Below are 25,494 nucleotides of genomic sequence, written 5' to 3'. Positions count from 1 at the left end.
CTCGAGCCAAAACCAAGAGTTGGACACTTAACCGATCGTACCACCCAGGTGCCCCAACAGCTGCCATTTTTTTTAAACTTTTATATTTCAGGCACAGTAATGGGCACTCTAGGTACAGTTTCACAAATCTCTTCCCATTAAGAGAACTGAAGCCTGGAGTTAAATGGCTCAAGGAGCTATACCCAGGAAAACTTGCCTGGCACTATTTGCATGACACCAAACTATCATATCAGCTCTGTCCAAGGGCTTATGAGGCATGCTGACTAGGTCAAGGAAGACAAATGTGACTGTAAGTATTTACTGATGGTCTATCACACAACCAGAAATAGGCTAGATTAATTTTGATTTTAATTTTTTAAAGATTTTATTTATTTATTCATGAGAGACACAGAGTGAGAGAGAGGCAGAGACACAGGCAGAGGGAGAAGAAGGCTCCATGCAGGAGCCTGACATGGCACTTGATCCTGGAACTCCAGGATCATGCCCTGGGCCAAAGGCAGGCACTAAACCACTGAACCACCCACGGATCCCCGCTAGATTATTTTTTAAAGGGGGAGATAACAGAATGAGGTGAAAGAGAAAAGAATAAAACCTGACATATGCAAAGCTTTTTAACCTTCTTCTTCATACCCAGGATCAGAGACCATGATCTCTGTCCAGGATAAGTCCATGCCTCTAGTTCAGAGGTCAGCAAACCTGTTCTGAAAAGGGCCAGATAGGATTTGTAGGCCATACTGTCACAATTATATAACTCTGCTATTGTGGTGGTAAAGCAGCCATGGACAATATATTAATGAATGAATGTGGCTGTGTTCCAATGAAACCTTACTGGCATAAAAATTCCAAGTTTCAAATTTTGAAGTAGTTTGCCAACCCCTGTTCTAGTCCCTCAGCTCATTTCCCCCAAATGGATAGAGGAATAAGTAAGGGTTCCTTTCCTCATCTTTCCTAAGGTTTCACTGTAAAAAATTTCCTGCTTCTACTCTGTCATCTACTTTACTACCCTCTCCTAGTTCCAAACATAGTTTCTTTTCCAAAGATATCATCACTTAGAAGAGTGGCTTACAGTTTTTAGCAAATAAGGGAAATGAAATTTTAAGAAATGGAGCTAATGCATATAGTATATCTGAGTATTCCATGGGAAAGAAATACTCAGAGTAAGAAAACAGTATGAAAATTTGGAGGAGGGGCAAGATGGCGGAAGAGTAGGGTCCCCAAGTCACCTGTCCCCACCAAATTACCTAGCTAACTTTCAAATCATCCTGAAAACCTACGAATTCGGCCTGAGATTTAAAGAGAGAACAGCTAGAATGCGACAGTGAGAAGAGTTCAGGCTTCTATCAAGTACAACTTGTTTTTGGCCACTCTGCACTGAGCAAAATGACTAAAAGAAAGAACTCACCTCAAAAGAAAGAATCAGAAACAGTCCTCTCTCCCAAAGAGTTACAAAATTTAGATTACAATTCAATGTCAGAAAGCCAATTCAGAAGCACAATTATAAAGCTACTGGTGGCTCTAGAAAAAAGCATAAAGGACTCAAAAGACTTCATGACTCCAGAATTTATATCTAATCAGGCAGAAATTAAAAATCAATTAAATGAGATGCAATCCAAACCAGAGGTCCTAATGACAAGGGTTAACAAGGTGGAAGAATGAGTGAGTGACATAGAAGACAAGTTGATGGCAAAGAGGGAAACTGAGGAAAAAAGAGGAAAACAATTAAAAGATCCTGAAGATAGGTTAAGGGAAATAAATGACAGCCTCAGAAGGAGAAAAATCTACATTTAATTGGGGTTCCCGAGGGCGCCGAAAGGGACAGAGGTCCAGAATATGTATTTGAACAAATCATAGCTGAAAACTTTCCTAATCTGGGAAGGGAAACAGGCATTCAGATCCAGGAGATAGAGAGATCCCCCCCTAAAATCAATAAAAACCACTCAACACATCGACATTTAATAGCGAAGCTTGCAAATTCCAAAGATAAAGAGAAGATCCTTAAAGCAGCAAGAGACAAGACATCCCTACCTTTTATGGGGAGAAGCATTAGGATAACACAGACCTCTCCAGAGACCTGGCAGGCCAGAAAGGGCTGGCGGGATATATTCAGGGTCCTAAATGAGAAGAACATGCAGCCAAGAATACTTTATCCAGCAGGCTCTCATTCAGAATAGAAGAGATAAAGAGCTTCCAAGATAGGCAGAAACTGAAAGAATATGTGACCACCAAACCAGTTATCCAAGAAATATTAAGGGGGACTCTCTAAAAGAAAGAGGAAGTCCAAGGGAACAATCCACAAAAACAGGGACTGAATAGGTATCATGATGACACTAAATTCATATCTTTCAATAGTAACTCTGAACGTGAGTGGGCTTAATGAGCCCATCAAAAGGCACAGGGTTTCAGACTGGATAAAAAAGCAAGACCCATCTATTTGCTGTCTACAAGAGACTCATTTTAGACATAAGGACACCTACAGCCTGAAAATAAAAGGTTGGAGAACCATTTACCATTCAAATGGTCCTCAAAAGAAAGCAGGGGTAGGGGATCCCTGGGTGGCGCAGCGGTTTGGCGCCTGCCTTTGGCCCAGGGCGTGATCCTGGAGACCCGGGATCGAATCCCACGTCGGGCTCCCGGTGCATGGAGCCTGCTTCTCCCTCTGCCTGTGTCTCTGCGCCTCTCTCTCTCTCTGTGACTATCATAAATAATAATAAAAAAAAAAAAGAAAGCAGGGGTAGCCATCGTTATATCAGATAAACTAAAGTTTATCCCGAAGACTGTAGTAAGAGATGAAGAGGGACACTATATCATACTTAAAGGATCAATCCAACAAGAGGACTTAACAATCATCAATATTTATGCGCCGAATGTGGGAGCTGTCAAGTATATCAATCAATTAATAGCCAAAGTAAACACATACTTAGATAATAATACACATATACTTGGTGACTTGAATGTAGCACTTTGTACAATCAACAGGTCTTCTAAGCACAACATCTCCAAAGAAACAAGAACTTTAAATGATACACTGAACCAGATGGATTTCAAAGGTATTTACAGGACATTACATCCAAATGCAACTAAATACTCATTCTTCTCAAGTGCACATGGAACTTTCTCCAGAAGAGACCACATACTGGGTCACAAATCAGGTCTGAACCGATACCAAAAGATTGGGATGGTCCCCTGCATATTCTCGGACCATAATGCCTTGAAATTAGAACTAAATCACAACAAGAAGTTTGGAAGGATTTCAAGCACAGGGAGGTTAAGGACCATCCTGCTAAAAGATGAAAGGGCAAACCAGGAAATTAAAGAATTAAGGAAGAATTAAAAAGATTCATGGAAACTAATGAGAATGAAGATACAACCCTTCAAAATCTTTGGGATACAGCAAAAGCAGTCCTGAGGGGGAAATACATCACAATACAAGCATCCATCCAAAATTGGAAAGAACTCAAATACAAAAGCTAACCTTGCACCTAAAGGTGCTAGAGAAAAAACAGCAAATAGATCCTACATCCAGCAGAAGAAGAGTTAATAAAGATTTGAGCAGAACTCAATGAAATAGAGACCAGAAGAACTGTGGAACAGATTTATAAAACCAGGAGTTGGTTCTTTGAAGGAATTAATAAGATAGATAAACCATTACCCATCCTTATTAAAAAGAAGACGGAAAAGACTCAAATTAATAAAATCATGAATGAGAAAGGAGAGATCACCACCAACACCAAGGAAATACAAATGATTTTAAAAACATATTATGAGGAGCTATATGCCAATAAATTAGGCAATCTAGAAGAAACGGACACATTTCTGGAAAACCACAAACTACCAAAACTGGACCAGGAAGAAATAGAAAACCTGAACAGGCCAATAACCAGGGAGGAAATTGAAGCGGTCATCAAAAACCTCCCAAGACACAAAAGTCCAGGACCAGATGGCTTCCCAGGCAAATTCTATCAAACGTTTAAAGAAGAAACCATACCTATTCTACTAAACCTGTTCAGAATGATAGAAAGAGTTGGAATACTTCCAAACTTGTTCTATGAGGCCAGCATCACCTTCATTCCAAAACCAAAGACCCCACCAAAAAGGAGAATTATAGACCAATATCCCTGATGAACACGGATGCAAAAATTCTCAACAAGATACTAGCCAATAGGATCCAACAGTACATTAAGAAGATTGTTCACCATGACCACAAGTGGGATTTATCCCCGGGATGCAAGGCTTGCTCAACACTCGCAAAGCAATCAACGTGATAGATCATATCCACAAGAGAAAAAACAAGAACCATAGGATCCTCTCAATAGATGCAGAGAAAGCATTTGACAAAAGACAGCATCCAGGCCTGATCAAAACTCTGAAGAGTGTAGGGATAGAGGGAACATTCCTCAGCATCTTAAAAGCCATCAATGAAAAACCCACAGCCAATATCATTCTCAATGGGGAAACACTGGGTGCCATTCTCCTAAGATCAGGAACACGACACGGATGTCTACTTTCACCACTTCTATTCAACATAGGACTAGAAGTCCTAGTCTCAGCAATCAGGCAACAAAAAGAAACAAAAGGCATTCAAGTTGGCAAAGAAGAAGTCAAACTCTCCCTCTTCGCAGATGGCAGGATACTGTACATATAGAAAACCCAAAAGCCTCCACCCCAAGATTGCTAGAACTCATACAGCAATTTGGCAGTGTCCAGGATACAAAGTCAATGCCCAGAAGTCAGTGGCATTTCTATACACTAACAATGAGACTGAAGAGAGAGAAATTAAGGAGTCATTCCCATTTACAATTACACCCAAAAGCATAAGATACCTAGGAATAAACCTAACCAAAGAGGTAAAGGATCTATACCCCCAAAACTACAGAACACTTCTGAAAGAAATGGAGGAAGACATAAAGAGATGGAAAAATTTCCATGCTCATGGATAGGCCGAATTAATATTGTGAAAATAGGGATCCCTGGGTGGCGCAGCGGTTTGGCGCCTGCCTTTGGCCTAGGGCGCGATCCTGGAGACCCAGGATCGAATCCCACATCGGGCTCCCAGTGCATGGAGCCTGCTTCTCCCTCTGCCTGTGTCTCTGCCTCTCTCTTTCTCTCTCTCTCTGTGACTATCATAAATAAATAAAAATTAAAAAAAAAATAATATTGTGAAAATATAAATGCTACCCAGGGCAATTTACAAATTTAATGCAATCCCTATCAAAATCCCATGGACTTTCTTCAGAGAGTTGGAACAAAACATCTTAAGATTTGTGTGGAAACAGAAAAGACCCCAAATAGCCCGGGAAATATTAAAAAAGAAAACCATATCTGGGGGCATCACAATGCCAGATTTCAGGTTGTACTACAAAGCTGTGGTCATCAAGACAGTTGGTACTGACACATAAACAGACACATAGATCAATGGAACAGAATAGAGAATCCAGAAGTGGACCCTCAACTTTATGGTCAACTAATATTCGACAAAGGAGGAAAGACTATCCACTGGAAAAAGGACAGTCTCTTCAATAAATGGTGTTGGGAAAATTGGACATCCACATGCAGAAGAATGAAACTGGACCATTCTCTTACACCATACACAAAGATAAACTCAAAATGGTTGAAAGATCTAAATGTGAGACAAGATTCCATCAAAATCCTAGAGAACACAGGCAACACCCTTTTTGAACTTGGCCAGAGTAACTTCTTGCAAGATACATCCATGAAGGCAAGAGAAACAAAAGCAAAAATAACTATTGGGACTTCATCAAGATAAGAAGCTTTTGTACAGCAAAAGAAACAGTCAACGAAACTAAAAGACAACCTACAATATGGGAGAAGATATTTGCAAATGACCTATCAGATAAAGGGCTAGTATCCGAGATCTAAAAAGAACTTATTAAACTCAACAGCAAAGAAACAATCCAATCATGAAATGGGCAAAAGACATGAACAGAAATCTCACAAAGGAAGACATAGACATGGCCAACAAGCACATGAGAAAATGCTCCACATCACTTGCCATCAGGGAAATACAAATCAAAACCACAACGAGACACCACCTCACATCAGTGAGAATGGGAAAAATTAAGAAGGCAGGACATAACAAATGTTGGAGACGATGTGGAGAAAGGGAAACTCTCTTGCACTGTTGGTGGGAATGTGAACTGGTGCAGCCACTCTCGAAAACTGTGGGGAGGTTCCTCAAAGAGTTAAAAATAGATCTGCCCTATTACACTGCTGGGGATTTACCCCAAAGATAGAGATGCAGTGAAACGCCGGGACACCTGCACCCCGATGTTTACAGCAGCAATGTCCACAGTAGCCAAACTGTGGAAGGAGCCTTGGTGTCCATCGAAAGATGAATGGATAAAGAAGATGTGGTTTATGTATACAATGGAATATTACTCAGCCATCAGAAATGACAAATATTCACCATTTGCTTCGACGTAGATGGAACTGGAGGGTATTAGGCTGAGTGAAATAAGTCAATTGGAGAAGGACAAACATTATATGGTCTCATTCATTTGGGGAATATAAAAATAGTGAACGGGAATAAAGGGGAAAGGAGAAAAAATGAGTGGGAAATATCAGAAAGGGAGACAGACCATGAGAGACTCCTAGCTCTGGGAAACGAACAAGGGGTGGTGGAAAGGGATGTGGGGTGGGGGTGCGGGTGACTGGGTGATGGGCACTGAGGGGGGCACTTGATGGGATGAGCACTGGGTGTTATGCTATATGTTGGCAAATTGAACTCCAATTAAAAATATGTAAAAAATAAAAATAAGAAATTGAATTAAAAAAAATAAATAAAAGCAGGTGCACTTAAAATATAAGAAAATTTGAAGTTCATAAGAAGCACTTTCCAAAATATGATTTTAAAACATGTCTGTATCAGACTCTGGGCCTTTGGGCTGATCCCTGAGCAAGTTAGGTTAATGGCAGACACATCCTCCCACTTCTCCTACCTCCCTCTCCAATGTTTCTGCTCCTTTCCACCCTCTGCCCATTCATCCCTGCAGCAGATCAGAGATGGCCCTTAGGTGCTGCCCAACTTGCTGGTACCTGGCCATCACAGAGCTCAACCAGGGATACTCGCTCTCGGCCTGCTTTAATTAACTTGCTCTGGAACAGCTTGCCATCGAAGTAAATCCAGGGGCAGCAGTGCTCCCAAGGGACTGGCTGGCCACAAGCATCATTAGCAAACAGAGCTGTGTCGACCCCACTCATGAAGAGAGCAGCAAGCTGGATCCCTCGGGCATCCAGTTTCTCAATCTGAAACCACCACAGAGGAAAAACTACCATTAAAAACTTACTGTTATTGGTTACATTTACTCTTATCCCTGTTGTGCTGAGTGTTCTAGTTAAATATGAACAGGTTGCCTTTTAATTACAGACACTTGAGTGCACACGTAGCTTCTATCTATGTCGTTCCTTAAGACAGTTTGAAAGATACTCATTACAAAAAAAACAAAGACATCAGCTTTAAAACTTTAAGAAGATATCACTTTGAGATACCTTTTATTGGCCTGTCAAATTAGAAGAGTTTAAAAACTAAGGACAGAAAGAACACTCAACGTTGATGAGGAACGTATATTACACTTAAGCAGTATGTCAGTAACCCTGAAAATGTCCACATTTGTTGACTCAGAAATTCTACTTTCAGGAATCTATTCTAAGGAAGTGGAGCTGTGAATAAAGCTCAATGCATAAAGATTTTAATGATAACATTACATATAATAGGGAAAAACTGTAAACCAAATGGCCAACATTATAATAATTCATATATATATATATAATACATTTATTAAACTCTTTAAGACACAAAAATATGTGCTATGTCAAGTTTAAAAATACATTATGTAATTACATACATCATACCTCAACTATGTAGAAAAGGCATGACAAAAGATAAGGAAAACATCAAAATGTTGATATTTGTTATCTCAAGTCAACATGTTAGATGGCTTTAATGGGAAAATGGGAAGTGCTTGCAGGTCCCCTCCTGCATGTTATCGGGAGTCAGTAACTGCATTAGTGCCAAGCAATATTATACTTACTGTAAAAAGGAACCAACACTGTTTTCCTTAGACTGTTTTTTGTATTTCCCTTAGTTAACCTCAGTTCAATTAAGATTTTGTAAGTCTTTTTTTTTTTTTTTTTTTTTTTAGATTTTGTAAGTCTTATTGGACCAGATCTTTTCCACGTTTATCCTAGGGCCTCAAAAGACCATGGCCACTGAAGTCAGGAGATGGGTGTCCTGCATTAATAGCTAATATTATTGGATACTATGTACTTAAAATATGCAAGACACCATTCTAAGTGTTTTGCATGGATTATTTTACTTAGTATCCTCATAACCCTATAAGTAAGGAAACTGAAGCTACAGAGGTTAAGCAACCTACCCTAAATCACACAGCTAGTAAGTAATGAAGCCATGATTTAAACCCAAGGCAGCCTGTCTTCAGAGCCTGCCCTCTAACCTAGTATGTTCTAATGCTTTCAGTTATTTGGTGATTTACTTTCTTTCTTATGTTCTTCTAGACTTCCCTATAATGCCAATACATATTATTATAAAGGGAGGGTGGACATTTACTCAGAAACAGAGGACACTAGGGAAAATCCCCTGTAGTGTATCTTGCAAGAGTCAGAAACCTTATCACGGTTTGTGGCCATGACTTATTTGTACTATATAATATCCATCTTTTTTGTCCATTCTCACCCATCAGTATGGGAGCAATGGTGTAGGCATCTCTTTGGTTTTATTAACAGACATACATGTTTGGCCAAAGTAAATCAAACATTTACCTACAGAACTTACTCTTCTTCCCCGCTCCAGGGGAAAAAAGACCAAAAAGGAAAACTCTGAGCTCATAAAAGAAAGAACTTAAGTGAGGGTAAATCAAATCACCTTGAGTTCTTGAAGTTGATCTGGTTCATAAAGCTGGGTAGATACTGCCTGGGCAAGGAAAGTGTCTAGCTCATGGCGATGCAGAATTCGACCACCAGGCCACTGAACCATGTACCTAGAAAATAAAAGCATTATTATTAAGCCACAAAGTCTCATTTATTCATTTCACAAACACTTACTAAGCTAAGAACCTATCATGGGCCAGACCCTGGGCTAGGTTTTAGCAATTCCAACAGAATAAAGTAAAAGAACCTCTGCCTCTGGTTGCTTACAGTCTGGGGGGTAGAGGAGACAGGTACATGCATCAACAATAACAGGAGAGTGTGGTTAAGTACCAAGATAAAAGAATGCCCTGGGGTGCTATAAGAACATGGAAGAGGGCTAGGCTAGAAGAGTGAGGGAGGGCAGCATCCTGAAGAAATAGCAGAAGCTGGGTTTCAAAGGCCCTGGGGAAATTTGTGAAACAAAAGGTGGGGAAATTATGTTCTAGGTTGAGGGAACAGCATGTGTGAAAGTACAGAAGTGTGGAGTTCGGTATGATATAGCAGGTTCTACAATGCTGGAGCTAAACATGTCTGCAGTGACAGAAGGCAGGATTAGAAAGTAGGCCTGGCTATAGAAACCAGTATGGAGGTTCCTCAAAAAATTAAGAATAGAACTACCATATGATCTAGCAATCCCACTTCTGGGAATATGTCCAGAGGAAATAAAAACTAACTCAAAAAGATTCCTGGAACCCCATGTTCACTGCAACATTACTTACAACAGCCAAGACATGGAAACTACCTAAGTGTCCACTGACAGATGAGTGGATAAAGCAGTTGTGGTATATATGCAAATATAGCAGAATATTATTCAACCATAAAAAATGAGGAAATCCTACCATTGGCAACAATAAGGAGGAAGCCTGAAGGCATTATGCTAAGTGAAATAAGTCAGACAGAGAAAGACAAATATTGTATGATTTCACTTATACGTGGAATCTTAAAAAAAACTCATAGAAAGAGATCAGAGTTGTGGTTACTAAAAGTGGGTGGCGAGTTAGAGGAAGGGGGAATTAGAGGAAGGTGGGCAGATGGTACAAACTTTTAGTTATAAGATAAACGAGTACTAGAGATAATGGACATGATGACTATAACTAACACTGTTGTGTGATATATAGAAAAGTTGTTAAAAGAATAGCTTCTAAGAATTCTCATCACCAGGAGAATTTTTTTTCTTTTTCTTTGTATCTATAGGAGATAATGGATGTTAACTAAATCCATTGTGGTAATCATGTCACAATATATGTAAATGAAACCATCATGCTGTACTCCTTAAACTTATACAGTGATGTGTATCAATTTCTTCTCAATAAAACTGGGGAAAAAAAAGAAAGGCCAGATCATGAAGTGTTTCAAAAACAGTATTAAGGAATTTGGATCTTTGTTCTGAAAATATAAGAACATTTAAGGTTTATCAGCAGGACAGTGATATTGACTGGCTCATAGGCTTGGATACCAGTTGGGAGGCAACTGTAGCAACCTGTGGCCAAAGTGCCTGTGTATAAACAAAAGGCACTGGCTCAGAGGATGGAGAGGGCTAGGGAGGGGACAAAGACAAGAGCTATTGAGGAGATAAATCCATAGGATTTGATCATGCATGTTGCAAGAAGGGGGTAAAAGAAAAAAGAAGGGTATAAGATTCCTAGAATTCTGGCTTGGGCAGATGGATAGATGGGGCCATTCCCCAAGATAGGAACTTCACTAATTAAAATAAATACTCATTGATGAGTATTTGACCTGAATTTCATGAACTGAATACGTTTTAATGTCCTAGGCACCAAGAATGCAGAAAGAAGAGAAAGATGAAAAAATACATCTATGTCTTTGTCAATAGCTTCCTGAAGACCCACAAGACAATGATCATTCAGATTTATTGGAGCTGTGTGAGACTTCACAAAGCTGGCATTTAAAGCAAGGGCTGGGGGATCCCTGGGTGGCTCAGCGGTTTGGCGCCTGCCTTTGGCCCAAGGCGTGATCCTTGGAGTCCCGGGACCCGCGTCGGGCTCCCAGCATGGAGCCTGCTTCTCCCTCTGCCTGTGTTTAGGCCTCTCTCTCTTTCTCTCTCTCTCTCTCTGTGTCTATCATGAATAAATAAATAAATCTTTTAAAAAAAATAAAGCAAGGGCTGGTCTCTTTTGAGTGGCATGTGGAATTTGGGACTCAGATCCAGTTACTACTACTAGGAGGCAGTATGGTACCCTGGAAAGAGCCTGTGCTCAGCAGCCTGGCTTTGAATCACTAACCTGCTGTCTCCTCACCCAGAACAATCACAACAGCACAGGTAGCTCTACTGCCATTACTCTTTCTTCAAGCCCAACTGACATTTCTCTGAGCTCCAGGATGCTTCTGGGATTGCAGGACATGTTGACAAGCCTTATTCTTTATAAACTAAGTTCTAAATGTCGGGGCTTTCCAGGAGGCATCTTCCTGCACCACACAGAAAGAAATTTCCACCCTCTTCCTTGCTCACACCTTCTCCACTTGGAATATTTATTCACATTTTATAATCCATTTTACACTTTTTGAGGCTATATTATACAGTGCACAATTCAGAGCTTATATCTATCAGTACAAGATATTCTCCTTTGTCCTCAATGTTTCTTTTGCCTTTATCCTCAATTTTTCTTGACTACTTTATTTATTTAATATTGTTTCTTTTTTTCCCAGAAAACTCTATTTATTTATTCATGAAAGACACACAAAGAGAGAGAGAGAGAGAGAGAGAGGCAGAGACACAGGCAGAGAGAGAAGCAGGCTCCATGCAGGGAGCCCAATGCGGGACTCGATCCCAGGACTCCAGGATCATGCCCTGGGCTGACGGCAGATGCTAAACCACTGAGCCACCCAGGGATCCCCTTAATATTGTTTCTTTTGATTTTTTTTTTGTTTCTTTTGATTTATACTTCCTTGATTTACCTTTGCCCATTCTTTTTTTTTTAATCTTTCAAACTTATTTTGTTGGCAAAACATGAAGCAAAAATAGAAGAAAATGAACAGGAATGCAACTATAGTGGGAGACTTTAGCATACTACCATTAAGCTATGACATGTAAAATATGCCTAAAATACATTTAAAATCACAGAAGATTTGAACAATGCAACGAATAAGGTTCAAATGCTTGACTAATTCTGTACAAAGAAAACATAACTCCTTTTAAGTGGCCATGGGAGTTCTCATGAGCTCTAGGACCTTTTCTGTTTGGCCTTGTCTATTGTGTTGTTTCTTATTCATATTTATTAAGAACTATCTAGCACAGTACATGGCATAGGGTAGGTGTAAGTATTTATTAGGGACTGACTGAATGCATCAACCAGGTCACGGGGAAAAAAAACCCCAAACCCAAAAAGCCTCAACAAGGGGCACCTGATGGCTCAGTGGTTAAGCATCTGCTTTTGGCTCAGGTTGTGATCCCGGGTCGAGTCCCACATCAGGCTCCCTGCAGGGAGCCTCCTTCTCCCTCTGCCTATGTCTCTGCCTCTCTCTCTCTGTGTCTCTCATGAGTAAATAAATACAATCTTAAAAAAAAACCCCAAAAAACAAAACAAAAAATCTCAACAAAAATCCTCTAAAGCCGGATTGTACCAGTCACATCCTGACTACTATGAAAGAAAGACTGACCTTAGGAGCTCCTAAAGAAGTCAAGTGTGGGAGACAGGCTCACCGAAAGACTAGCACAATGAGAGGGATGTGACTTTACAAGCTGAACAGGTTGTTTTGGATGCTCTTAGGAAAGAGTAACTGAATTCACCTGGGAGGATCAGAGAAGGCTTCACAGAGAACACTTAGTTTCCTAGGGATGTGGAATTTTTGGTTGGTTTGGTTTATATTTGTTAATGTTAATTTGCAATTTTCCACCTTTCTCTAACCTTGGTATGGTGCATGGCAGAATGGATGCTCAAATACGTTTGCTGAACAAATGAGTCTATGGCAAGATATTCAGAAGGAAATGCTAGCTCCACCTTTTGGCTAACACTGCTTATTCAACCAGCCTTGAATGAATTTACAAGAGAGGACAGTGTCCAAAGTAAATGAGACAGCAGGAAATCATAATTATTAAATCAACCAATATTTGCTGATGCTCATCATGTGTTATTTTTTAAATTATATTATTTCACTGGGGATTTATTCTGGAAAAACTGCAGGCTTACTAATTCCCGTTAGTATCAATAACAAGACAGCTTGATTGCTATTTGTAGTATTTACATTATTATATATACTATATACAAGCATTATATATTACAATATATGGAACAAACTATAAGTTATTCATAGGAACAACATTTACTAAATGCCTCTTGCATTCTAGACACCCTGCCATAAACTTTATACACACAGATTCTGGGCAAATGCATTAGGTTCTAGGGGCTTTAGTTCCCTCCCTCATCTCTAAAATGGGGAAAATACTACCTATATCTCAAAAGGGTGTAAAAAGTAAAAGAGAAAATGCATGTAAAAGCACTTAGCATAGTGCTTGCCATAGCAGCACTCCTGGTTACCATTTGTAAGTGAGCCAATTATGATCTAATTCTTCCTTTACTGTCTGGTGAAGCCTTCATATCATATATTAAAGTCTCATATATACAAGGATCTGTTTCTACACTATTCTGTTTATTTCTCATGCCACTACCATAATGACAAGTATTAAATTTGTTTTATTTTTTTATTTTATTTTTTTTAAATTTTTATTTATTTATGATAGTCACACACACACACACACACAGAGAGAGAGAGAGAGAGAAAGAGAGAGAGACAGGCAGAGACATAGGCAGAGGGAGAAGCAGGCTCCATGCACCGGGAGCCCGACGTGGGATTCGATCCCGGGTCTCCAGGATCGCACCCTGGGCCAAAGGCAGGAGGCAAACCGCTGTGCCACCCAGGGATCCCTTAAATTTGTGTTAATATATGGTAGTCTCCCCTTTTACTCTACCTCTTTTAATTTTAAATAATATTTATGATTTTATTCTGATTTCAAAGGTTCAAGTTCATTATTCAGAAAATATGAAGAGAGCAACAAATAGTATAAAGAAAATGAAAGATAAAAACTGAAATAATTTGTACTCTTACAATTCAGATATCACCACAATTAAGATGATGATTTTGGCTTCTTTCTTCCTAGCATCTCAAATCTCAATTTTCTCTATTTCATACTATATATAGAATACTGTATCTTGCCTTTTTCATTCAACATTAGGATAACTTCTCATTCATTAAATACTATTCGAAAACATTTTTTTTCCATGTCGAAGCAAATGGTGGGTATTCATCCTTTCTGATGGCAGAGTAATATTCCATTATATATATATATATATATATATATATATATATATATATATATATATATATAATGCTTTGGCTCAGGTTGTAATCCTGGGGTCCTGGGATCAAGTCCCACATCGGGCTCCCTGCAGGGAGCCTCCTTCTCCCTCTGCCTATGTCTCTGTCTCTCTCTCTCTGTGTCTCTCATGAGTAAATAAATACAATCTTTAAAAAAAACCCCAAAAAACAAAACAAAAAATCTCAACAAAAATCAACAACAACAACAAAAAATATATATACACCACATCTTCTTTATCCATTGATCTGTCAATGGACATTGAGGCTCCTTCCACAGTTTGGCTATTGTGGACATTGCTGCTATACACATTGGGGTACAGGTGTTCCAGCGTTTTATGCATCTGTATCTTTGGGGTAAATCCCCAGCAGTGCAATTGCTGGGTCGTAGGGCAGGTCTATTTTTAACTCTTTGAGGAACCTCCCCACAGTTTTCCAGAGTGGCTGCACCAGTTCACATTCCCACCACCAATGCAAGAAGGTTCCCCTTTCTCCACATCCTCTCCAACATTTGTTGTTTCCTGTCTTGTTAATTTTCCCCATTCTCACTGGTGTGAGGTGGTATCTCATTGTGGTTTTGATTATTATTTCCCTGATGGCAAGTGATGTGGAGCATTTTCTCATGTGCTTGTTGGCCATGTCTATGTCTTCCTTTGTGAGATTTCTGTTCATGTCTTTTGCCCATTTCATGATTGGATTGTTTGTTTCTCTGCTGTTGAGTTTAATAAGTTCTTTATAGGTCTTGGATACTAGCCCTTTATCTGATAGGTCATGTGCAAATATCTTCTCCCATATTGTAGGTTGCCTTTTAGTTTAGTTTTTTTTTTTTTTTTTGCTGTACAAACGCTTTTTATCTTAAGTCCCAATAGTTCATGGATGGAACTGGAGGGTATTATGCTGAGTGAAGTAACTCATCAGAGAAGGACAATCATATGGTTTTACTCATATGGGGAATATAAGAAATAGTGAAAGGGATTATAGGGGAAAGGAGGGAAAATGAGTGGGAAAAATTAGAGAGGGTTACAAAACATGAGAGACTCCTAACTCTGAGAAATGAACAAGGGGTGGTGGGCGGGGGGATGGGCTGACTGGGTGACACGAACTGAGGAGGGCACTTGATGGGATGAGCACTGGGTGTCATACTATATGTTGGTAAATCAAACTTCAATAAAAAAATGTTTAAAAAATTTTTTCATTTTCTTTTTTTTTTTTCATTTATTTACGATAGTCACAGAGAGAGAGAGAGAGAGAGAGAGGCAGAGACATAGGCAGAGGGAGAAGCAGGCTCCATGCACCGGGACCCTGACGTGGGATTCGATCCCGGGTCTCCAGGATCGCGCCCTGGGCCAAAGGCAGGCGCTAATCCGCTGCGCCACCCAGGGATCCCAAATTTTTCATTTTCTTTCAAAAATCTTTTCATTTGAGTATAATGGACACATTGTTACATTAGTTTCAGGTGTACAACTTAGTGATTTAACAAGTTTATATATATTTTAAAGATTTTATTTATTTATTTATTTATTTATTTATTTATTTATTTATTTAAGAGAGAGAGAGAGAGAGAGAGAGAGAGAGAGAGAGAGAGAAGCAGACTCCCGCCTGAGCAGGAAGCCAAATGTGGGGTTTTAATCCCAGGATCCAGAGATCACGACCTGAGCCAAAGGCAGACGCTTAACTGCCTGAGCCACCCAGGTCCCCGAAGTTTATATATTATGCTCTGCTCACAAGTGTAGCTACCATCTGTCACCACACAAAGCTATTACAGTATCACTGACTATATTCCCTATGCTGTATCTTTTATTCCCATGGCTTATTCATTTCATAACTGGAAGCTTGGGGATGCCTGGGTGGCTCAGCAGTTGAGCATCTGCCTTTGGTTCAAGGTGTGATCCTGGGTCTGGGGATCGAGTCCCACATCAGGCTCCCTGTGAGGAGCCTGCTTCTCCCTCTATGTTTCTCTGTATCTCTCATGCATAAATAAATAAAATCTTTAAAAAAATAACTGGAAGCCTGTATCTGCCACTCCCCTTCATCCATTTTGCCCAGTCTCCACCCCTCCCCTCTGCCAACCGTCACCTTGTTCTCTGTATTTATAGGTCTGATTTTCTTTTTTCTTTGCTTAGGTTTTTTAGATTCCACAATAAGTGAAATCATATGGTATTTGTCTTTCTCAGTCTGACTTATTTCACTTAGCATAATACCCTCTAGGTCCATTCATGTTGTCTCAAAGACACAATCTCCTTTTTTGTAAGTCTGTGTAAAATTCCATTTTACACATACATACACACACACACCTCACATCATTCTTATCCATTTCTCTATTGATGCAAACTTAGGTTACTTCCATATCTTGGCTATTGTAAATAATGCTGCAATAAACATAGGGGTGCATATTATCTTTCTGAATTAGTGTTTTTGTTTTGTTTGGGTAAATACCCAGTAGTGGAATTATTGGATCATATGGTATTTCTATATTTAATTTTTTGAGGAATCTCCATAATGTTTTTCACAGTGGCTGGCTGTACCAATTTACTTCCCATCCACAGTACACCAGGGTTTCTTTCTCTTCACAACATTGCCAACGCTTGTTATTTCTTGTACTTTTGATTTTGGCTATTCTGACAGGTGATATTTCACTATGGTTTTGATTTGCATTTCTCTGATGATGAGTGATGTTGAGCATCTTTTCACGTGTCTATTGGCCATCTGGATGTCTTCTTTGGAAAAATGTCTATTTAGGCCCTCTGTCCATTTTTTAATCAGATTGCTTTCTGATGTTAAGCTGTAGAAGTTCTTTATATGTTTTGAATATTAACCCTTTATCAGATATATCATTTGTAAATATCTTCTCTTAGTAGGTCGGTTAATTTTTTTCACTGTGCAAAATCTTTTTGTTTTGGTGTAGTCTCAATAGCTTACTTTTGTTTGTTTCTGTTGCCTTAGGAGACATGTCTAGAAAAATGTTGCTAGGCCAATGTCAGGGAAATTAATGCCCGTCTTTTCTTCTAGGATTTTTATGGTTTCAGGTCTCATATTTAGGTCTTTAATTTATTTTGAATTCATTTTTGTGTATGATGTTAGAAAGTGGTCCAGTTTTCCCAGCACCATTTTTTAAAGATACTATCTTTGCCCCATTGTATATTCTTGCCTCCTTTATCAACAGATGAATTGACCATGTAAGTGTGGGTTTATTTCTGGGGTCTCTATTCCATTCCACTGACCTATCTGTATGTTTATTTTTGTGCCAGTACCCTGTTTTGCTTACTATAGCTTTGTAGTGTATCTCGAAATCTGGAATTATGATAACTCCAGCTTTTTCTTTCACAAGACTGCTTTGGTTATTCAGGGTCCTTTGTGGTTCCACACAAATTTTAGTATTATTTGTTCTAGTTTTGTGGCAAATGTTTTGGTATTTTGTTTTTTTTAAGTTTTATTTATTAATGAGGGAGAGAGAGAAAGAGAGAGACAGAGAGAGGCAGAGATGCAGGCAGAGGGAGAAGCAGGCTCCATGCAGGGAGCCTGACGTGGGACTTGATCCTGGGTCTCCAGGATCAGGCCCTGGGCTGAAGGTGGTACTAAACCGCTGAGCCACCCTGGCTGCCCTGTTGTTGGTATTTTGATAGGGATTGCTTTGGATGTGTAGATTGCTTTGGGTAGAATGGACATTTTAACCAAAAACATGATTTTTAATGACTGCATATACCAATTTACTTGAATATTCCTGTAACAGAAGTTTATACTGTTTTTTCTTTCATTATAAATATATATTATATATGTTATATATAATATATAAATAATATATAATTCTACAAAGATCACATACATATATCTCATCTGTATCTCTGATTATTCATTCTCTTAGTATAGAGCCTTATATTTGGAATTATTGTGTCAGTATGTCCATTTTAAAGGTTCCCAATATATTTTCCAAAACTGTTTTCCAGACTACTTTGTCCTATTTTCTAGCAGAAAATAAGCATATATTGTTATCATTAATCTGTGATGATTAAATGAGCAAAACTCTTGATATTTAAATAGCTATCTCTTTGACTGCTAATGATAAGGTTGCACATTTTTTTTTTTTTACAAATACATACTTCTATGACTGGTCTATGTCTATCATAACCATGTCAATTAAATTTCTTGGTCTACTTATAGCTCCTTCTAAGATAATCTAAAGGGTTATCTTTAGGATAGTGACAACTATTTTTTTTAGATTTTATTTATTTATCCATGAGAGACACACACACACACAGAGAGGCAGAGACACAGAGGGAGAAGCAGGCTCCATGCAGGGAGCCCGACATGGGACTTGATCCCGGGTCTCCGCGATCATACCCTGGACTCAAGGCGGCGTTAAACCACTGAGCCACCGAGGCTGCCCAGTGACAACTATTTGGACACAGAGTAGACAGCTAATGTAAGTTAAATCAATCCATGGCTTGCCAGAATCTCAAGTACTTGAGCTAAGAGATTCCAAGAGTGATGAAACATGAAAGAGTAGGCAGTTTCATTTCTGCCTTTCCAGCACTATTCTCCGTGTTAACATTTCTTTTTCTTGGATGACAATGAGCCTACCTAGTAGGCAGAGATGATTTTTGTTTCTTGTAAACAAATGATCTGAAGAGAGTGTCATTTACACATTTTTGTTTTGGGGTGCTAGTATAGGCATATCTTATTTTATTAAAGTGCTTTGCAGATATTGCACTTTTTACAAATTGAAGGTTTGTGACAACCCTGCATCAAGCAAGTCTATTAGCAACATTTTTCCAAAAGCATTTGCTCACTTAGTGTCTCTCTGTCACATTTTGGTATTTCCTAAAATATTTCTAATGATTTCATCTTTATTATATATGTTATGATGATCTGTGGTTAGTGATCTTTGATGTTGCTATTGTCATTGTTTTGGGGGCATGACAAACCACACCCATATATGACTGTGGACTTAACTGATAAATAAAAGAACACTTCAGTGTGTTCTGACTGCTTCATTGACTGGTGTTCCTCACTCTCCCCAGGCCTCCCTATTCCCTGAGACACAAAAATATTGAAATTAGGCCAGTTAAGGGACACCTGGATGGCTCAGTGGTTGAGCATATGCCTTCGGCTCAGGGCGTGATCCTGGGGTCCAGGATCAAGTCCCACATCAGGGTTCCAGCAGAAAGCCTGCTTCTCCCTCTGCTTATGTCTCTGCCTTTCTCTCTCTCTCATGAATAAATAAATAAAATCTTAAAAAAAAGAAATTAGGCCAGTTAACTCTATAATAGCCTGGAAATGTTCAAGTGAAAGGGAGAGTCACATATCTCTTACTTTATTTACGTTTTTTAAAGATTTTATGTATTTATTCATTAGAGAGAGAGAGAGAGAGAGAGAGAGAGATAGGCAGAGGGAGAAGCAGGCTCCCCATAGGGAGACTGATACGGGACTTGATCCCTAGATCTTGGAATCACGCCCTGAGCCAAAGGCAGACACTCAACTGCTGAGCCACCCAGGTGTCCCACATATCTCTTACTTTAAATCAGAAACTAAAAGTGGCTAAGCTTAGTAAGGAAGGCATGTCAACAACCAAGACAGGTTGAAATCTAGGCCTCTTCTGCCAGCTAACCAAGTTGTAAATACAAAGAAAAAGTTCTTAAATAGGAATTATTCACTCTTCCAGTGAATACATGAATGATAAGAAAGAGAAACAGCCTTATTGCAGATATGGAGAAAGTTTTAGTGGTCTGTACAGAGGATCAAAGCAGCTACAATATTCCCTGAAGCTAAAGCCTAATCCAGAGCAAAGCCCTAACTCTCTTCAATTGTGTGAAGGCTGAGAGAGGTGAGGAAGCTGTAGAAGAAAAGTTTGAAACTAGCTGAGGTTTAAGGAGAGAAGTAGTCTCCATAACACAGAGGTGTAAGGTGAAACATCAAGTACTGGATGTAGAAGTTGGATGCAGCAAGGGAGTCACGCACTTTTCATGAAAGTAAAAGTCAACGGCAAACTTCATTGCTGTCTTATTTTAAGAAATTGCCACAGCCATCCCAGCCTTTAGCAACCACCACTCTTATCAGTCAGCAGCCCCCAACATTGAGGCAAGACCCTCCACCAGCAAAAAGAGTGATACACAGAAAGCTCAGATAATGGTAAGCATTTTGTAGTGCTAAAATATTTTTTATGGTATATGCACTGTTTTTTTTAGATGTAATGTTACTGTATACTAAACAGGCCACAATATAGTATAAACATAACTTTTATATATGTACTGGGAAACAGAAAACTTCATTTGCCTTGCTTCACTATGATATTCACTTTATCATAGTAGCCTGGAAATGAACATGCCACCTCTCCGAGGTATACTTGTTTTGTTTTTAAACGATTTTATGTATGTATGTATATATGTATGTACGTACGTATGTACGTACGTATGTTATGTATTTGAGAGAGCACAGGAGGGAGAGGGAGAAACAGACTCCCTGCTGAGCAGGGAGCCCAGATGCAGGACTTGATCCCAGGATTCCAGGATCATGACCTGAACCAAAGGCAGCCGCTTAAGTGACTAAGCCACCCAGACACCCCTCTGAGATATACTTTTAATTAGGAAGCCAGTATGTGTTGAGAATATTGACAAACTAGCTGTCCTGACTTGCAAATATTTTCCAAGTCTGTCTTTTATGTATTTTGGAGTATGCAACTCTTGTAATTATTGATCTCCTTTCTATACCTTCCCTTTTTTGGTGGGGGAGTGCCTCAAGTCTTTACCTTTTTTAACACTAATAATTTTTTAAATAAATTTTTTATTTTGCAAAAATTTTATATAAACAGAAACTTACCTTAAAAAGGTTCTTTTGAGGTATAAAATTCACCCACTTGTAGGTATAGAATTTAATGATTAGTAAATTTAGAGTTGTGCAACTATCATGACAATCGAGTTTTAGAATATTTTCATTGGGAAAGATCTCTCATTCTCATGTGCAGTCACTCCTCATTCCCATCCTTAAGGCAACCGCTAATCTGCTTTCTATCTCCATAGATTTGCCTTGCCAGACACTTCATACAAATGGAATTTTGTGGTCTTTTGTGATTGGCTTCTTTCCTCAGCATAGTTTTTATTTTAATTCAACATTTAAGTTTGATATTGTTGTAGATTCACATGCAATTTTAAGGAATAAAACAGAGGGATCCCTTGAACATTTTATCCAGTTCTCCCAATGGCATCATCTTTGCAACTGGTATTCCAACAGTTTTCAAAGGTGACAGAAAGGTAGGCCGCTTCAGGATGAAGCTGAACATCTCTTTCCCAGCCACTGGCTGTCAGAAACTCAAAGTGGATGATGAGCACAAACTGTGTACACCTTTTATGAGAAGCGTATGGCCACAGAAGTTGCTGCTGATGCTCTGGGCGAGGAATGGAAGGGTTACGTGGTGCGAATCAGTGGTGGCAATGACAAACAAGGCTTTCCCATGAAGCAGGGTGTCTTGACCCATGGCCACGTCCGCCTGCTGCTGAGTAAGGGGCATTCCTGCTACCGACCCAGGAGGACTGGAGAGAGGAAGAGCAAATCTGTTCGGGGTTGCATTGTGGATGCCAATCTCAAGTGTTCTCAATTTGGTTATTGTGAAAAAAGGGGAGAAGGATATTCTTGGACTCACTGATACTACTGTGCCTTGTCGCCTAGGGCCCAAAAGAGCCAGCAGAATCCGAATGCTTTTTAATCTGTCAAAAGAAGACGATGTCTGCCAGTATGTTGTTAAAAAGCCCCTAAACAAAGAAGGTAAGAAACCTAGAACCAAAGCACCCAAGATTCAGCGTCTTGTTACTCCACGTGTCCTCCAACACAAACGTTGGCGTATTGCTTTGAAGAAACAGTGTACTAAGAAAAATAAGGAAGATGCTGCAGAATATGCTAAACTTTTGGCTAAGAGAATGAAGGAGGCCAAAGAAAAACACCAGGAACAGATTGCCAAGAGACAGAGGCTGTCCTCTCTGAGAGGTTCTACCTCTAAGTCTGAGTCCAGTCAAAAATGAGATTTTCTAAGAGTGACAAAATAAATAAGATCAGACACACACACACACAAAAGAATAAAGATGCTACAAACATTAGTATACAGGTTTCTGTGGGGACATAAAATTTCATTTCTCTGGGATAAATGCCCAAGAGTATAATTTCTGGTTTGTATAGTTATTTTATTGATAGATTGTTTTCCAAAGTGGTTATACTAGTTTATACTTCCAACAGCACTGTATGAATGATCCAGTTTCTCCGCATCCCCCCAGCATGTGGTATTTGGTATTATCACTATTTCTTTTTATTTTTATTTTTTGAGAGAGAGCATGTGCATGCATGTATGCAGGGGAGGGATAGAGGGAGAGGAAGACAGAGGATCTTAAGCAGGCTTCATGCTCAGCATGGAGCCAGTCTCAGGGCTTGATCTCATGACCTGAGCTGAAATCAAGAGTCAGATTCTGATGACTGAGCCACCCAGGCACCCCATCATTATTTCTTATATTAGTTATTCTGATGGCTATATAACGATATCTCATTGTGGTTTTAATTTGCATTTTCCTAATGGCTAATGACATTGAACATCTTTTCATGTGTTTATTTGCTACTGTATATACTCTTCAGGGAAACATCTGTTCATGTATTTTGCCCATTTTCTAACTGGATTGCTTTTTCTTATGGTTGAGTTTTGAGAGCTCTTTGTATACTGTAAATACTTGTCCTTTGCTGAATATGGGGTTTGCACACATTTTCTTCCAGTCTGTAGTTTGTCTTTTCATCTTATTCACATGGGCTTTCTTTTAACTGGCAAAAGTTGTTTTTTTTTTAAACACTTTATTTTAAAATTTTGCATAATCTTTGGGTAATTCAGAATTAGATTAGGCATGTTTCAGAAGCTTCTGAAATTGAGGTCTCCAAACCAATATGAATAGCTTATGTGATTGGTGGAAGGATTGGAAGACCTCATGATACACGAATAGGTGTCTATTGATGAAGACAGAACCTGTTATGGACAGGGACTTTCCTGTAGCACTCAGTCATCATTTTTGTTATGTCACAAATATTAAACATGTCACCAGACCAACAATAATACCCCTATCTTATTTGCATTTTACTAGTTTCCATATAGAAAGAACACAGAATTAAAAGTTCTGTAAACCTAGAATCATACTTAATCTGATCCCTTATATTAATAACAATTAAAAGCTAGCCATCTACCCAGTGTAGTCTCAGTGCCCATACCACCACTTATCTCCTGTTGATGGAATGGCACCTTCCTCTCACTCAGTGTTTGTGATTCAAAGATTACAATGAGTGTATCAATCAGAAGATGAACCAACCCAGATGGGTGCCTGGCTAGCTCAGTCAATAGAGCATGTGTCTTGATCTTAGGGTAGTGAGTTCAAGCCCTACGTTGGGTGTAGAGATTACTTTAAAAAAAAAAAAGCAAGCCAGGAATTCATGGGCACAGAGGGGTGGAAAAGATTTACTCTACACAGCAGTAAGTGGCCCAAGTGCTCCACCCATTCCCAAGCAGAATCAGGCCCGAGTTACAAGCAGGGACAACGAGGAGGGGCACGTTTTGCACCCTCCACTGCCTTGGATGGCTTCCTGGGTATTCCAGACAGGGTAATTACTGTCTCTCAATAGGATAGTTAATTTCGTGAGGACAGTACTCCCCCTCTGGCCTCCCTTAAAGCAAGGTTCTCCCCGGGCGTGAGCACATAGCAGGAAAGGAAGGAAGGAAGGAAACCTTAGTGAAAGCAGGAATGAAGGAAACCACAATGTACTGAGTACCTGTTATATGCCAAGTACAGAACCAGGATAGATGTCTTATGTAACACAACAATCCTGAGGTAGGCTCATCACCTCAGATGTGGAAACAGAATCTCAGGAGAATTCACCCATCGTGCTATAGCTAGTAAACAGGGGATCATCACTTTGAAAACTCAGGGCTTCTTCCTTTCAGGACTCCTTTTATTGCTTATATAAGCCAAGGGTTTGGCACCAAGTGAGCACTCCAGCTCCTAGATGGAGTGGATGGTCTGGAGCTCATGCTTAAGAGGCCCTTGATTACATGGGGCCAGGAGCCCAGAATCCTGGGTTTAGGAGCTCTGGCTCTACAGCATTACTTTGTGACCCTGGGTGAGTCTTTTACCTTCTCCACACTGGGGGGCCAGACCACTCCAACCTGGCTCTCCACCAGGGGAGGAGATGGCAAAACTACCTGGAAACGTGTGCAGACTGTGGTGGCAAGGCCTCTGTCTGGAGACTCTGACATTACTCCCATGCTGGATGGGTAGAGGGCATGGCACTCTGATAAACCTTGTGAGAATCAGTTATGATCTCTAAGGCTCTGACTTCTGAGAGTGACTAAATTCTAGGGAACCACATCCCCACTCTGAGAGACATTCCACAGAAGGCCCATGAAGGTCAAAGAAATTGTTGGGCAGTATACTTTTAAAGTAGAAAATGCTTAAAAGCAATTTGAGAGAGGGGGAAAAACTACTCCTTTCAAAGGGAAAATATGATGGCAGTCAGGAGGGGGAGCGGGGCATTAACAGGGAAGCAGTGGACATGGTATGCAAATCCAGCTGCAGGGTAGGGTCAGGCCAGGGTGAACCTGGACAAATCTGAGTTTTGGCAGCTGGCTTGCCTAGTGTCTACCATGGGGCCGTACTTGCTGCCTCAGACAGGGTTAGGAGTTCCCTCAAGAAATGATTTGCGCCTTCAAGTTCAGGCAGACCTTAGAGAATGAATACGGCAACAAAGGCAGAAAAGAAAATGCAATTTAAATGACTCAAATAGCTGCTTGACAGGTTTCTCCTCTTCCTCTAAAATTTCTTCCACAGCCCCAGCTCTGTGAAGCCCTCGCCAAACACAGACACAGCACGAGTATGCCCCTTCCTAAGTGTGCTGGCAAACAGCATGGCAAGTAGGCCTCTCCACAACACCCCCTCCGCCAACCCTATTCACCAAACAAACTGAATCTTCCCTGTCTCTCTTCCACTGAACTGTGGGGAACTGGAAGATGGAGACTGTGCCCTTCTGTGCCTCTCCTCTCCATATGGAGATGGTTGTGGGTTCGTCAAGACCCTTTGCTCATAAGCACCCATGTTAAGGGCCCACCAAACCAGCTAGACTAATAGAACACCACCTCCTCCAGGGGCATGGACCTTGGGGGTAATTTTGTTCTGGAAGAACTGATCATGTTTCCTATGTCCTGTACCACTA

At 39.9% G+C, this 25,494-nt stretch overlaps 1 protein-coding gene and 1 pseudogene across 3 annotated transcripts in view; one reads left to right on the top strand and one right to left on the bottom strand.

Moving 5' to 3' along the window:
* The window catches only part of FAM120C (family with sequence similarity 120 member C), a 162,239-nt gene that overhangs the window by 8,397 nt on the left and 128,348 nt on the right, over positions 1-25,494 (bottom strand). For 2 of the 3 annotated variants that reach the window (XM_072816737.1, XM_072816736.1), the window contains exons 11-12: positions 8,900-9,014; positions 7,054-7,263 (exon numbers count right to left, since the gene is read on the bottom strand). In XM_072816737.1, coding sequence (XP_072672838.1) covers positions 7,054-7,263; positions 8,900-9,014 — 325 coding nt within the window. The remainder of the gene's footprint in view (positions 1-7,053; positions 7,264-8,899; positions 9,015-25,494) is intronic. The other variant, XM_072816738.1, reaches the window with a different exon arrangement.
* On the top strand, positions 21,534-22,321 carry LOC140627187 (small ribosomal subunit protein eS6-like; annotated as a pseudogene).

The sequence above is a fragment of the Canis lupus genome, chromosome X (genome assembly GCF_048164855.1).
Source record: "Canis lupus baileyi chromosome X, mCanLup2.hap1, whole genome shotgun sequence".
NCBI lineage: Eukaryota > Metazoa > Chordata > Mammalia > Carnivora > Canidae > Canis > Canis lupus.
The sequence above is the reverse complement of the archived record's forward strand: the minus strand, read 5'-3'. Positions and strand labels throughout refer to the sequence as shown.